The sequence below is a fragment of the Sminthopsis crassicaudata genome, chromosome 2 (assembly GCF_048593235.1).
Source record: "Sminthopsis crassicaudata isolate SCR6 chromosome 2, ASM4859323v1, whole genome shotgun sequence".
Lineage (NCBI taxonomy): Eukaryota > Metazoa > Chordata > Mammalia > Dasyuromorphia > Dasyuridae > Sminthopsis > Sminthopsis crassicaudata.
This window is the reverse complement of record NC_133618.1, coordinates 337947762-337963751: the sequence shown is the minus strand read 5'-3', so window position 1 is coordinate 337963751 and position 15990 is coordinate 337947762. Positions and strand designations below refer to the sequence as shown.

Here is a 15990-nt window from a genome sequence, read left to right as displayed (position 1 = left end):
CCCAAAACCAACCACTCTATTTTTTGATATATTTACACTTCAGGAAGTTTTGGGTTTGTTTTTTTTTTAAATGTCAAGACTAAATTTGCTTCTTTTCAACTTCTATCCATTATTCCTAGTAGACCAGCAAAACAAGTCTTCTTTCCACATGACAATCTCCTAAATATTTATAGGATTTTGAATTTATTTTTTTATTATACCTTTTTATTTATAAAACATATGCATGGATATTTTTTCAACATTGATTCTTGAAAACCAATTTTCCCCTCCTTCCTCCCACCCCTCCCCCAGATGGCAGGTAGTCCAATACATATGAAATATGTTAAAATAGATATAAAATCCAATATATGTATACATATTTATACAGTTATCTTGCTGCACAAGAAAAATCAGATCTAGAAAGAAAAAAAATCTGAAAAGGCAAACAAAAATGCAAGCAAACAATAACAAGGAGTAAAAATGCTATGTTGTGGTCTACACTCATTTCCCATAGTCCTCTCTCTGGGTGTAGATGGCTTTCTTCATTCCTCAACAATTGGAACTGGTTTGAATCATCTCATTGTTGAAGAGAGCCACATTCATCAGAATTGACCATCGTACAGTCTTCTTGTTGCCATGTGTAATGATCTCCTGGTTTAACTCATTTCACTTAGCAATAATTCATGTAAGTTTCTCCAGGCCTCTCTGAAATCATCCTGTTGCTCATTTCTTACAGAACAATGATATTCCATAACATTCATATACCATCATTTTTTCAGCCATTCTCCAATTGATGGGCATCCATTCATCTTCCAGCTTCTAGCCACTATGAAAAGGGCTGCCACAAACATTTTGGCACATACAAGTCCCTTTCCCTTCTTTAGTATTTCTTTGGGATATAATCCCAATAACAGCAATGCTGGGTCAAAGGGTATGCACATTTTGATAACTTTTTGGGCATAATTCCAGATTGCTCTCCAGAATGATTGGATTCTTTCACAACTCCACCATCAATGTATCAGTGTCCCAGTTTTCCCACATCCCCTCCAACATTCAGCATTATCTTTTCCTGTCATGTTAACCAATCTGACAGGTGTTTAGTAGTATCTCAGAGCTGTCTTAATTTGCATTTCTCTGATCAATAGTGATTTGGAGCACCTTTTCATATGACTAGAAATAGTTTCAATTCCTTTGGTCTGAAAATTGTCTGTTCATATCCTTTGTCCATTTATCAATTGGAAAATGGCTTGATTTCTTATAATTTTGAGTCAATTCTGTATATATTTTGAAAATGAGGCCTTTGTCAGAATCTTGGAATGGAAAAATGTTTTCCCAGTCTATTGCTTCCCTTCTAATCTTGTCTGGATTGGTTTTATTTGTACAAAAACTTTTTAACTTAATATAATCAAAATTATCTATTTTATGACCAATAATCTTTAGTTCTTCTTTGGTCACAAATTCCTTCCTCCACAAGTCAGAGAGGTAAACTATCCTATGTTCTTCTACCTTATTTATATCATTCTTTATGACTACAGCATAAACCATTTTGACCTTATCTTGGTACGGTGTTAAATGTGGGTCAATTCCTCATTTCTGCCATACTAGTTTCCAATTTTCCCAGCAGTTTTTGGCAAATAGTGAATGCTTATCCCAAGAGCTAGAGTCTTTGGATTTGTCAAACACTAAGATTGCTATAGTTATTAACTATTTTGCCCTGTGAATCTAACCTATTCTAGTGACCAACTAGTCTATTTCTTAGCCAGTACCAAAGGGTTTTGATGACTGCTACTTTATAATATAGTTTTAGATCTGGTACAGCTAGGCCACCTTCATTTGATTTGATTTTTTTGTTTTTTTTCATTAGCTCCCTGAAAATTCTTGGCTTTTTACTCTTCCAGATGAACTTTGTGGTGATTTTTTTCTAGATGAATAGGGATTATTGAATTTAGAGCTAGAAGTGACTTTAGAGGTCATATAGTCCCAACTTCCTTATTTTGCAGAGGGGGAAACTCAGGCCCAGAGAAAGTAAGTGCTTTGCCCAAGGCCACATAAGTAGTAAGTGCCACAGCTGGGATTTGAACCCAGTGCTCTGACTTCCAAATCAGAACTCTTTCCACTACATCACGCTGACAGCTATCATGTGCCCTCCCTCCAGAATAAACATCCCCAGTTCCTTCAACTGATCCTCATATGGCATGATCTTGAGGCCCTTCATCATCCTGGTCGCCCTCCTCTGGACGCTCTCCAGCTTATCAATGTCCTTCCTACGTCTTTCCACAGCCTGGGTGCCTCAGACACACTAATATACTGTTGGTGGAGCTGTGAATTGGTCCAACCATTCTGAAAAACAATTTGGAATTATGCAAAAAAAAGTCACTAAAACTATTCATACTCTGTGACCATATACTAAACATTCATAGCCCCATTCTTTTTGGAAGCAAAAAAGATGGAAACAAAATGGAAATCCATCAACTGGGAGATGACTGAACAAATTGTTGTTGTATAAAAATGCAATGAAATATTATTGTTCTATAAGAAATGGTGAATACAGAGAATTTGGAGTAAAAACAAGATTTATATGAACTGATACAGAGAACTGATAAGAAAACATAACCAGAACAACATAGACAATGACTACAATAATGTAAATGAAAACATTAAAAGTAGATTAAGTCTAATTAACTGCAATGACCAACCTTGGTATCAAAGAAGAGATGAGGGGATCACGGGATTGGGGGGAAGGCGGAAGAGAGATAAGGAGTATGGTGTCTTGCATATATACTGTAAGCTTAGTTTGTTGGTGGATCAGTTTTATTTAAATGTTTCTTTCCATTACAAAGGAGGAATTGGGGCAGGAGGCAGTATATAAGAAAATGACCAAAAAAAAAAAAAAAAAAAAAGTATCAATAAAACTTTAATAAAATGAGATGCCCAGAATGCCCACAATACTCCAGATATAGTCTGATCATCACTGCACGGACAATATCACCTTATACACTATATCTTTTTTTAAAGAAACTTAATAATATATATATGTATATTTTTAGCCATGCCATCCTACTGACTAAACACAAATTCTCTGTTGCAAGGCCCTTCCTTAAATTAATGTACAGAGAAGTCTATTCCATTCTCTGAAAATTAGAAACAAACCAAGCAAAAGTGAGTTATCTAAGGAAAAGCTCTGAATTCAGAAACTTTAGGAAATATTCACTAAAAATTCTTCTAGATAAGGAAAAAAAAACTTAGTGATTCTACTGAAAAAGAAAAAGTAGATTTAGATTCAAACTATGAGGAATTAAAATCCTTTCAATTAAAAATTATAATATTAATTTAAAAATCAATGAACCCTTAAAATTTGCCTTATAAATAATGTGATGTATTTGAGGATGATTCCTTTGCACCAGGAAGGAACAATTAGTCTTGTATCTGTAAGGAGGTGTCATTCTGGCTCATGAGGTAAATCTAATGGGTAAAGAGACCACTATCTGTTTAATGCCTATTTATGGATAGATTCTTTTAGTTAGAACACTGCTACCATTTCTCTATTTAGCAGCAATGACTGTGAATAGCTTTTGAAGGAAGAAAAACTAAAGTATTTTACTGACAGGTGTAAATCAGCTATAGATTTAATTCTGGCTCTTAGCCAAAACTTCTATTGTCTACAATGTATATTGCTATTTCCCATGAATGAAAAGAAGGCCCACTGTTTCTGATACATTTTTAGCCTCCACTTAAAACAATCAAAAAATGGAGTAAATTCAGATTGGCTAAGATGACAAGAAAAGATAATGACAAATGTCATTATGTGGGAAACCTGGGACAGTGATATATTTCTGGTGGAAGTGTGAACAGATCCAACCATTCTGGAGAACAATTTGGAACTATGCTCAAAAAGTTATCGAACTGTACATACCCTTTGACCCAGCAGTGTTTCTATTGGGCATGTATCCCAAAAAGATCTTAAAGGAGGGAAAGGGACCCACATGTGCCAAAAATGGTTTTGTAATGGTTAAAAACTGGAAACTGAATGGATGCCCATCAATTGGAGAATGGCTGAATAAATTATGGTATATGAATGTTATGGAATATCATTATTCTGGAGGAAATGACCAACAGGATGATTTCATAGAGGCCTGGAGAGACTTACATGAATTGATGCTAAGTGAAATGAGCAGAACCAGGAGATCATTATAAACGACAACAACAATACTATATGATGATCAATTCTGATGGATGTGGCTCTCTTCAACAATGAGATGATTCAAACTAGTTTCAATTGTTCAGTGATGAAGAGAGCCATCTACACCCAGAGAGAGGATTATGGGAAATGAGTGTGGACCACAACATAGCATTTTCACTCTTTCTGTTGTTTGCTTGCATTTTCATTTTCCTTCTCAGGTTTTTTTTCTTTCTTTCTAGATCTGATTTTTCTTGTGCAGCAAGATAATTGTATAAATATGTATATATATATTGGATTTAATATATTTAACATGTATTGGACCACTTGCCACCTATGGTAGGAGTTGGGAGGAAGGAGGGGAAAATTTGGAACAGAAGGTTTTGCAAGGGTCAATGTTGAAAATTACCCATGCATATGTTTTGTAAATAAAAAACTATAATAATAAAAAAATAAAAATTTAAAAAATTTTTAAAAATGGAGTAAAGTTTCTTACCCAAGATGCATCATGAACATCAAAACAGTCTTGGAGTTCACTGTGTTTCCTACATCCATAACCACCAAAATATATTAACCTAAAAAGAAAAATATAACAATAGGATGATGGATAGGAGTAAGATGGATGAAAGTTAACCTATCTCCTCAAAAATAGAGGTTTTCAGTAACAAATTAAGATTATGGGAAGTGTCTATTAAATATTAGCCTTTCTTTTCTTCTTGAACCTATGTCACACAAATGTCTGATAATAATAACTAGATATCCCCAAAAATTTCAAATTCAACAGATACAAAACTGAAATTATCATCTTATCCTTCAAGTCATATCTCTCTTTCTGATTGCTTTTCTATTCAGGATACTATTATCTTTCCAGTCACCCAGATTCACAATTTCAGAGTTATCCTCAACTTTTCACTCTCCCTTATTTCACATGACACATAGTTATCAAGTCCTATCAATTCTACCTCCATATTTCTGACATCTCACCCCTTCCCTCCAATCACACTACATCTTGTAGTTTAGGACCTCAAGATCTCTTACCAGAATTATTGCATGAGGAACTGATATGAACTTCTTTATTTGAAATATTAGCACTTCATACTACTCAGATTGGCCAAAATGACAAAATGATAAATATTGGAGGGCATGTGGGAAAACGGAACACTATAACATTAAAATTCAATTTAAATGTCACCTACATGATGCACATACTGAACGATAGCCCAACAGCAAATACTTCACACTCAAAATACTTAATGTTTTGTATATTCTTATCTGTGAATATATTCTCTCTCCTAAAACGATGTGAATTCCCTGAGGTCAGGGACTGATTATTTTTATATTTATGTCTTCCATACATAGCAAAGTCAATGGTTATTACCAGACTGAATGAAATCCTATATACACTATATAAATCCTATATACACTATACAAATATACTATATAAAATTAAGGTAGATTAAGCCTTAGAAATATGAAATCAGAATATCTTTGTGACATCTAAGAGGAAACCTTAGTTTTGTGTTTTTTTTAAATAAACCTTCAGTGTCTAGAAAATCTTCATGCCTTCCTCTCCTACTATTTGAAACCAAAAGAGGGTTATTTTTATATTACATGATAAAACTTAAAGCTATGTGTCACTGACGTCCCCACAAAAAAAATGTAGGCCTTCTGTAATTGTCAAATTGTAACAGTATCAATATCTAGGAAAGTCACAAGTATGTAGACTAGTTTTTCCTTAAAAAAACAATCCTCAAGATTTAATTGGCCTAAAGTTCAAGTTATTAATGTATCTTCTTGTTCTCCCCAGGCATAAAATGCCCCCTGCAAAATTAGTTCATTCTCCTCTTATAATGTACTCCCTGCTGAAATGCAAGTCAAAGACCTGATTAAGCTTATCTCCATTTAGAGATTTGATTTATGAACTGAAGATATATTTGTGCTACAATATCCTTTCCATACAAGTTAATTAGATTTTCTTTTAAAAAATATTATAGACATTTACCAAGAAATTATTTTACAGATCTAGAAAAAATAATTACAAAGTACATCTGAAAGAACAAAAGGTCAAGAATTTCAAAGGAATTAATGAAAAAATGCCAATGAAGGTGGCCTAACTATGCCAGACTTAAAACTATATTCATAAAGCAGTGGTCATCAAAACCATTTGGTACTGGCTAAGAAATAAGAGTAGTTTGTCAGTGGAATATGTTGGGTTCACAGGTCAAAATAGTCAATGACTATAGCAATCTAGTGTTTGACAAACTCAAAGACCCCAGCTTTTGGGATAAGAACTCACTATTTGACAAAAACTGCTGAGAAAATTAGAAATTAGTTTGGCAGAAACTAGGCATTGACCCACACCTAACACCCTTTACCAAGATAAGGTCGAAATGATGGGTTTATGATTTTAGATATAGAAAGTGATATAAGCAAATTAGAAGATATTTAGTATATAGTTTGCCTCTCAGATTTGTGGAGAAGGAAGGAAATTTGTGACCAAAGAAGAACTAGAGATTATTATTATCACAAAAATAGATAATTTTGATTATATTAAGTTAAAAAGTTTTTGTACAAACAAAACTAATGCAGGCAAGATTAGAAGGAAAGCAATAAATTGGGAAAATATTTTTTCCATTCAAAGGTTCTGATAAAAACATCTTTCTAAAATATATAGAGAACTGACTCAAAATTATAAGAAATCAAAGCCATTCTCCAATTGATAAATGGTCAAAGATACGAATAGACAATTTTCAGACAAAGAAACTGAAACTATTTCTACTCATATAAAAAGGTGCTACAAATCACTTTCGATCAGAGAAATGTAAATTAAAGACAGCTCTGAAATACCACTATCTACCTGTCAGATTGGCTAAGATGACAGGAAAAGATAATGACGAATGTTCAAGGGGATGTGGGAAAACTGGGACACTAATACATTGTTGGTGAAATTGTGAACAGATCCAACTATTCTGGAGAGCAATTTAGAACTATGCTCAAAAGCTTATCAAACTGCACATTTCCTTTGATCCAGTAATGTTTCTACTGGGCTTATATCCCAAAGAGATCTTAAAGGAGGGAAAGCAACCCACATGTGCAAAAATGTTTATGGCAGCCCTTTTTTAGTGGTTAAAAACTGGAAACTGAATGGATGCCCAACAAATGGAGAATGGCTGAATAAATTATGGTGTATGAATGTTATGGAATATTATTGTTCTGCTGAGAGAAATGAGCAGGACCAAGAGTTCATTGTATACTTCAACAACAATACTATATGATGATCAATTTTGATGGATGTGGCCATCTTCAACAATGAGATGATTCAAACTAGTTCCAATTGTTCAGTTCAATTGTTCAGAGAGCCATCTACACCCAGAGAGAGGACTGCACCACAACATAGCATTTTCACTCTTTCTGTTGTTTGCTTGCAATTTTTTCCCCCTCAGGTTTTTTTTTTCCCCTTCTTAATCTGATTTTTCTTATGCAGCAAGATAACGGTATAACTATGTATACATATACTGGATTTAATATATATTGCAATATATTTAACATAATTGGACTACCTGCTATCTAGGAGAAGGGGTGGGGGGAAGGAGGGGAAAATTTGGAACAGAAGGTTTTGCAAGGGTCAATGTTGAAAAATTACCCATGCATATGTTTAGGAAATAAAAAGCTTTAGTTTAAAAAAAAAAAAAAAAGATGGATTAAAAAAATAAAATCAAGAACAGCTCTAAAAAAGCTGGATTACTAGCATAAGAAAAATTAAAGTTGTCAGTAGGGATTTAGAGACTTTTAGAAACATTTAGAGATAGATATACTCTAGGTCTTTAAGAATCATATTGTGACAGCAGAAGTGCTACTCAAAGACTCAGTCCATATGGAGGAGTTTTTTTTTTTTCCCCTTCCTTTTTTTTTTTTTAAATTTATTTATTTAATTATTTTTTACAAAAATTTTATGCATAGATAATTTTCCATCATTGACAATTGCAAAACCTTTTATTTCAACTTTTCCTTTCCTTCTCCCCACCCCTTCCCCCAGGTAGCAGGTTGACCAATATAAAGTATAAGTTAAATACAATATATGTATACATGTCCAAACAGTTATTTTGCTGTACAAAAAGAATTGGACTTTGAAACAGTGTACCTGATCAATTGTTGGTGGATTTGTGAAAGAATCAAACCATTCTGGAGAGCAATCTGGAATTATGCCCCAAAAGTTATCAAACTATGCATACCCTTTGATCCAGCAGTGCTACTACTGGGCTTATATCCCAAGGAAATACTAAAGAAGGGAAAGGGACCTGTATGTGCCAAAATGTTTGTGGCAGCCCTTTTTGTAGTGGCTAGAAACTGGAAAATGAATGGATTCCCATCAATTGGAGAATGGTTGGGTAAATTATGGTATATGAATGTTATGGAATATTATTGTTCTGTAAGAAATGACCAACAGGATGAATACAGAGAGGATTGGAGAGACTTACATCAACTGATGCTGAGTGAAATGAGCAGAACTAGATCATTATACATTTCAACAATGATACTGTATGAGGATGTATTCTGATGGAAGTGGATATCTTTGAGAAAGAGAAGATCTAACTCAGATTCAATTGATCAATGATGGACAGAATCAGCTACAACCAGAGAAGGAACACTGGGAAATGAGTGTAAACTGTTTGCATTTTTGTTTTTCTTCCCAGGTTATTTTTACCTTCTGAATCCATTTCTTCCTTAGCAACAATAACAACCAAAAAAAAAATTGGTTCTGCACACATATATTTTATCTAGGATATATTATAACATATTTAATATGTATGGGAATGCATGCCATCTAGGGAAGGGGTGGAAGGAGAGGAAAATTTGTGGAACAGAAGGGAGTGCAAGGGATAATGTTGTAAAAAATTACCTATGCATATGTACTGTCAAAAAAAAGTTATAATTATAAAATTAATTTTAAAGAATAAAAATTAAAAATTAAATTAAAATTAAAAAAAAAGAAAGAAAAGAAACTGTACAATTAGGCTGTGAAGGAAATCAAAAATGTAGCTAGACAAATATATAGGGATTGGGACTTCTATGTAGTGGTTCATAGTCAACTCCCAGAGTTCTTTTACTGGATGTAGCTGGTTCAGTTCATTACTGCTCTATTGGTACTGGAAGAATTTTTTAAAAATTGCTTGGATTAGGACAGTAACTTATTATAAATGTAAAATACTATTTGTTGAATTTTTATGACTTTGTATTTTGAAGCGATCATAATCTCTAGGTCTGGTAGCCCTAATAAATCTAGGTCCTCCCTAAAGGCTATATAATTTTGGAATTAAAAACAATCCTGAATCAATAGCCTAAGTTCTTTATTAATACTTTTTCTATTTTGCTTTAAAATTTTTTTTTAATCCTTAGAAGTATCTGGTAAATGTTACATACTGAAATATTTCTTAATTAATCAGAAATCTTTGATGCAGGGCACTGAATACTTGAAAAGACAATGCTTGAGCTTCTCTAGGATCTTAGAGAACTTGTAAGAATTCAGAATATTGACAGATGTCAAATTCCATCTTAGCTGATTTGCTAAAGACATGAAATGGGGGGGGGGGAAGGGAATGGGTACAATCATAGGAATCTCTCCTTATCTGTTCTAGCTGGAATATATACCATAGAGCCTACCTGCAGTTGGATACCTTATAGTGACACATTTCCTTTCCCCCTTCTAGTAAGCCATAGATGCTGGTAAAAGATTAGGTACTTTGGAATGATGGAAGCAGGAGTCAAGAAAATTGTCTACTAAAGTCAGAAAGAATCACCAACTCAGTATTCCTTAAAAGAAGAGACTGCCATCTTTGCCAAGAAAGATTTGTTCTAATATGGAAATATGTTTAAAAGATTTGCACTTATTTAACATATCAGATTGTTTACTGGGAATTGTCTTGGGGAATGGGGAGTATAGATGGTGGTGAAGTCCAGAGAATCAACAGCAAAAGAGTACATGAATGAAGTATGGCCATCCACAAAATTTAGGCCTAAAACAAACTCACCATTGGAAAAAGTAAAATAGCATGGTGAAAGAATATTACAGGATGAGAAGGCCCCAAGTGCTAATGGAAGTTCCAGGGTAAGAAGACAGCTGAATAACGGTGACTAAGTCTTGGAGAGTCAAAAATACAGATGAGAGGGAAATGAGACTCATATTTGGAGAGTAACAGCAAAGGGAAGCCAGAATACAGGGGACAGAAAAACCATGGAGGGAAGGATAAAAGCAGCTCTTTCCCAAGTGAAACAGCAGCAGTACACAGACAACCGACGTTAAGTGGGTACAAAACTGCTTCCAGCAAAGTGGGCTGTAGTTGAATCCTGGTGAAATGGACCAAGATATGGCCCCCAGTAGAAAAGAAAGTCATGAGGATACTGTCAGCAGTACATTTTGGCCATTTAAATTACTATAATGTGAAATCAATAAGATACTTTTATGCTATTGCCAATACAGAGCTTATAGTCAATGGACAACTACTTCCTAAGCTTTCCTTGGGAGACCAATTAATGGAAGATGTTTTGCTTATACAACCAAGATATAAAACTATCACTGAATACCAGTCTTTACAAAAGTAGAGACAGACATGTAGTATAATACCATCACAGATTTATATTTGAAAGGGACCTAATTAATCTAAGCAGTCACTCTGCCCCACACAAGAGTTTCTTATGGGCAGATACTTTGTATTTCTCCTACAGGATGCACAGTGAAAAGAAGTCAAGGTTAATGGGCTGAGTAGTGACATAGAGCAAATTTTAGTAATCATCTAGGCCCTAGGACAGTTTGGATGCTCTCTTAGCTACCTACTACATATGACTTTGACCCCTGATGAAGACTGGTGACTATCAACATCAAGGTCATTCTGATGTTTCTGGTGCAATATTAGTTCATTATTACTGCTTTACATCAAAAAGTCTATCACAAAGTGTGACTAACTTCACTCTGTCCAGAAGGACTGCATTCCTTTATTGAAAGGTTACATTGATTGTGGTCTTTTTTGTTATCTTTTCTATTTTGCCTCTTCCTCCAGTGTTGCCTACAATAGGCTTTTTTTTTTTTTTTTCAAATCTCTAAAATCAAGGTTGTTCAGAAATTCCCCTAAGGATATTTGGTGGTGAAAGATCCCCAGGAGACCCTTAGGACCTTGCCATCAAATGTGGACATGGTAGGAGCATTTATTACTAAGGGTTGAAAGTTCCTCTTAAGTAGGCTAGACAAGTCTTTCTCTAAAAATAACTCTCAGCACATCTTTATATGGTGATAATAGGACCTAAAGCAAAGCTGCATCTCTGCTGAATAGCCTTTCCATACTATTAACTAATGTTCCTTTTATAAAATGCTGTGTCTCATTTTATTCCAGTCCTGAGTCTGAACTATAGGCCTCACCTGTAGTTCTAGATTTAACTAAGCACTCTGGTACTCCTAGATAAAACCCTGAAATAATTTGCAAAAACTCTTTCATCTATTTTTTAGAAAGCTTAAAGAGAGAAAAAACACCCAGACCAACTGTAACTAATGCTTATTTTTGAAGGTTCTATTAAATAGCAAAAAATATGGTTAGTCTACGTATTTTAACTGTGTTTTTTGTTTGCAGAGACAATAAAAGTTGGTAGCAGTATATAGAGAGTAAAATTAGGCTTGGATTAGCTTTCTTATCTTTCACAAGTGTAGACAGAATAAATGAAGAGAAGATTCTTAGAATGGAATTTGGAGATAATTTAAAGCAGGAGTTCTTAATGTAGGGTCTATGAACTTAAAAATATTTTTATAACAATTTTAGTATAATTTATTTCCTTTGTAATACTATATATTTCACTATGAATTTAAAAACATTATTCCAAAAAGGCATTCATAGGCTTCACCTGACTGCCAAAGGAATCCATGACAAAAAAGGTTTCTTTAATTTAAAATAAGTAAGCATGATAAAAAACAATCTAGAAACCTTATATGAAGAACATTTCAGAATTTCTGAGTCCCCAAGAGTACTGTCCAAATGTCATTATCTTAATAATATTTTTCTTCTAAAACAAAATCTATAATTAATTCTGGTCTGTGATAAACATATCATAAGTATGTATTTGTTAATGATTATTTTCAAACAATTAGATTTAAATAAAACACGCTGTTTGAAATGCCATTACACCAAATAATTTATAATGAAGTAGTTGCTACTATCACATCTATTTTCATGATTGTAAATTTTATTGTCTTCAAATATGTCCTATAATTTTTAATATCAATTTTGATACCAATCACAAGCCCCAAAATTCTTAGTTTGGGGGCGTTTTGTGCCATGTGCTAAAATCCTTATTACAGAAATCTAATAGTAAGTAGAGTTAGACAAAACTTTTAAACATTACCTGTCTTTATATACCCAGCAAGAAAGTTTGTCTCGTGGTGTAGGTGGCTGTCCTTTAAAGTCAATGATTTTTTCCCATTGGAATGTTCCATTTCTTGTTCGTAAATTAACAAAATAGAGCTTTTAAAAAAGAAAAACACTATTGCTATAATTCAATATACATCATATAGGATCTGCAATTAAAATAGCAAATGGTAATACAATTACATTTCTACCCTTTTCAATAAAATAGAAAACTTTAAAAATAATAAAACTTTAATTAAAAAGAAACAAAATAGTCATCATAAATTAATGGCATAATAAACCATCATAAATAAAACATCAATAATTTAATGAATAAAAATAAGTAAAAATAAAAATAAAACTCATGGCATAGAATCTTTCCCCCCATGTTCTAATTATATGGGAGTAAAATCATAGTAAAAGAATACTTTAAATGCTTATCTTTATGGACCCATAGTCACATAGTTAAGCATTTATTTTAAGTTTAAAGTATCTGCAATTTTATGAGATGAAGTTTCTACATTTTATATTCCATGTATACTTCCTGAATTAAGCAATGCATTACTCGGTTGCTATATCCTTTGTCATCATATCCTCCAAAAACATAGAGTTTTCCATTAATGCATGCACCACAACTTCCTGACATGGATGTAGGGAGTTCTCCTTCCATAAGGTGCATTGTCCTGTAACAAAACAACATAGAATTCCTTGACTTTCCATAAAGACACTCCATTAATCATTTTATTAAAATAAGCTAACAATCCTACTTTGTAAAATATTATAAATCTCCACAGAAAGATCATTAGACATATGCCAAATATACAAATTTTCATGTGTACAACCAGAACTGAGAATTAGTGGAATTAAAGACCACAGAAGCACTAAGGATAAGATAAACTTGGGAGAGGGGAAAAGTTCAGTATTTATAAAAATTGAGGACTGAGAAAAAGAAAGAGAAGTTAAACATTTGCGATAACAGTAGAGATACAGTCTTGTAACTTAAATTCTACAACAGTTGCAAGATTTGACATACTGCATGATTTAAAACACATATAGCTTACCACAAACCATTGTCAATTTCATAGATCCAAATTTCATCATTAGGCAAATACACTTCATTGTCTTCAATAGACTAAAAACATAAGATATATAAAAGACACATTTGTCAATTAAATACAACACATATTACTAATGTTACTGGGCATGAAAACTGATGAATAAAATACAAAATAGAATCAGATATAAAATCATTTTAAACAGAAAATATTCAAAAAATAAAAGGGAAAAGGTAAGTGTTCTTTAAGGAATAGTGGATAGTAAACTGCTAGTTTAGAATATCTAGAAAATCAAGTAAGTGGTCTCATGTAAGATAAGCTTTTCTAAATCTGAGAAGAGATCTCAAAAGTTAAATTTGAGCTAGAGATGCTATTTAGAGGTAGGAATCAAAGCCAGTATGAAGAGTAATGGTTAAAAAGAAAGTATTAAGGGAATTACTATGAAAAGAAAGACATGTAAAGAATATTACAGCCCAAAAGAATCATGCTTGATGAACTAATTCATCAAACATTTATTATAGATGATATATAAAACAAACAATAATCTAAAAAAGTTTAAAAATTTTTTATAGAGGGCAACCAAGAACCCTCTAAATAAAAAGATAACATGAAACATGAAAAAAAAAAATTAGCAGTAAGTAGAATTCTAATGTTACTTAAGTTGCACATGTAAGAAAAGTTATAGGAACTACATTAAAATCTTCAAGAGTACTACTAAAAATTACTCTCAACAATAATCAAAAAAACCCAAAAACTTTTTGCTGACAACAATAAAAATATATGAACCTCAGAGCATTTTTGTGCAGATTTCAAATACAGCTTCAGATTTTGTCTTTCATCAAATTATTAAAAGGATCAAAATTTTAAAAAGATTCTTAAAAATCCTTTTTTAACTAAAAAAAATTGTGCTCATTTAAACTCATCTAAAATCTAGCTACTAATTCTTTCCTGTTACATTTCACTAGGGGAATATCCCCCAACAAAGTCCAACAGCAGTTATTAGAATGAATGTTAATTTAAGACTTAATATGCCCTAGGCTTTTTTTTGGGGGGGGTTTTCTTTTTTATTATGGTAATTTTTAATGGAAGCATTCCACACATTCATCACTATTAGCAACTAGGTTTTCCCTAAATAAGTCCAAATATGAAATTTAAGAGATCTCTGGAAATTTTTTGATAATTCCAGGTATTGTAGTTTCATTTTTAATCATTTTCCTCATTTAAGGATCTTCACTTATCTACCTCTGACTTTAGATCCACTGATATACCAAAAAATTTATTTTTCAAATTATGAAAATCTATAATAATTTGACCCACTATCTTGATTAACTTTTCCATTAAGCCAAAATTTAATTTTCAGTGGTTGCAAGAAAACTTTTCAAGAAAATGTTGGCTTATTACATTTCTATTCTCTTTCTCCCTCCCTTTCCCCTTGGAATCAGTTCTTTCCAAGATTTTTTTAATGTAGTGCCTATCCACATTGCCCCATTTATAAAGCAGCAATATTTTATATATCCAAGTTGCAATTCTAGTAAAACAACTATTATTTTCACACCTCATAGATATCTCAAGACTTTTCATAATTGGTGTTTTTGGAGAAAATTTTTCTATTTTAAACATATTTTGGTCCTCAAGATTCCATTCAGTCTAAAAGCTTAAAAGTTCAGCTTCGCTTTAGAATAAGTTAATATCAATGACAGGAACATGTGCCTACATCATTATAGGCACTTCAATATTAACTGACTGACCATGAATAAAATCATTTAGGTATGTTTAAATTACTAGATGAAGTTCTGAGAATGGAAAGGATACTTTAAATGGGCAATCCACACCATGATGGTCACTATTATAATATTATAATGCTGAACCTCATTCTTACAGTAAGAACTCTCAGATTCCTCTTCACCCAAATCTTAAATTTCTAGAAATCTGTTATCGTTTTTTCACTGAATAAAATAGATCTTAATGCTGATGGAAGATTTGAATAATCTACAGTATGTTCATGTGTTAAAGAAAAAATGCAATATGTTGAGAATGGGCTTTTTTCCTTCTTTCCAACTCAATGGGATCAGAAATAGCATGTACCAAGAACCATGCATCCTGCCAGTTAATATTCCAACAAGAGTGATAAAGCCCAAGTGAGACTAGAGTGTTATCCTGACAACTATTTTACAACAAAGATAGAGTTCATATGCTCTCAGGAATAAAGTTTCACCTCTAAGATTTGTTAGTTCACTGGATGTAGGACTAATACCAACATCTACAAAACACTTGAGAAAAGTAAGAAACAATAATGATGTTTACCAAAGAGTGCCTGGCATATAACTATCAAGCAAGAAAAGATCCAATGAAAAGAGCCCTGAATCTTAAGTCACTCAATCTAAATGGATCT

At 32.8% G+C, this 15990-nt stretch overlaps 1 protein-coding gene across 5 annotated transcripts in view; it reads right to left on the bottom strand.

Annotated features, from left to right (window-relative positions):
- Positions 1–15990, bottom strand: part of KLHDC1 (kelch domain containing 1) — a 64154-nt gene that overhangs the window by 38487 nt on the left and 9677 nt on the right. For all 5 annotated transcript variants that reach the window (XM_074290517.1, XM_074290514.1, XM_074290515.1 and 2 more), the window contains exons 2-5: positions 13605–13675; positions 13109–13226; positions 12542–12660; positions 4653–4731 (exon numbers count right to left, since the gene is read on the bottom strand). In XM_074290517.1, coding sequence (XP_074146618.1) covers positions 4653–4731; positions 12542–12660; positions 13109–13222 — 312 coding nt within the window. In that variant the 5' untranslated portion in view covers positions 13223–13226; positions 13605–13675. The remainder of the gene's footprint in view (positions 1–4652; positions 4732–12541; positions 12661–13108; positions 13227–13604; positions 13676–15990) is intronic.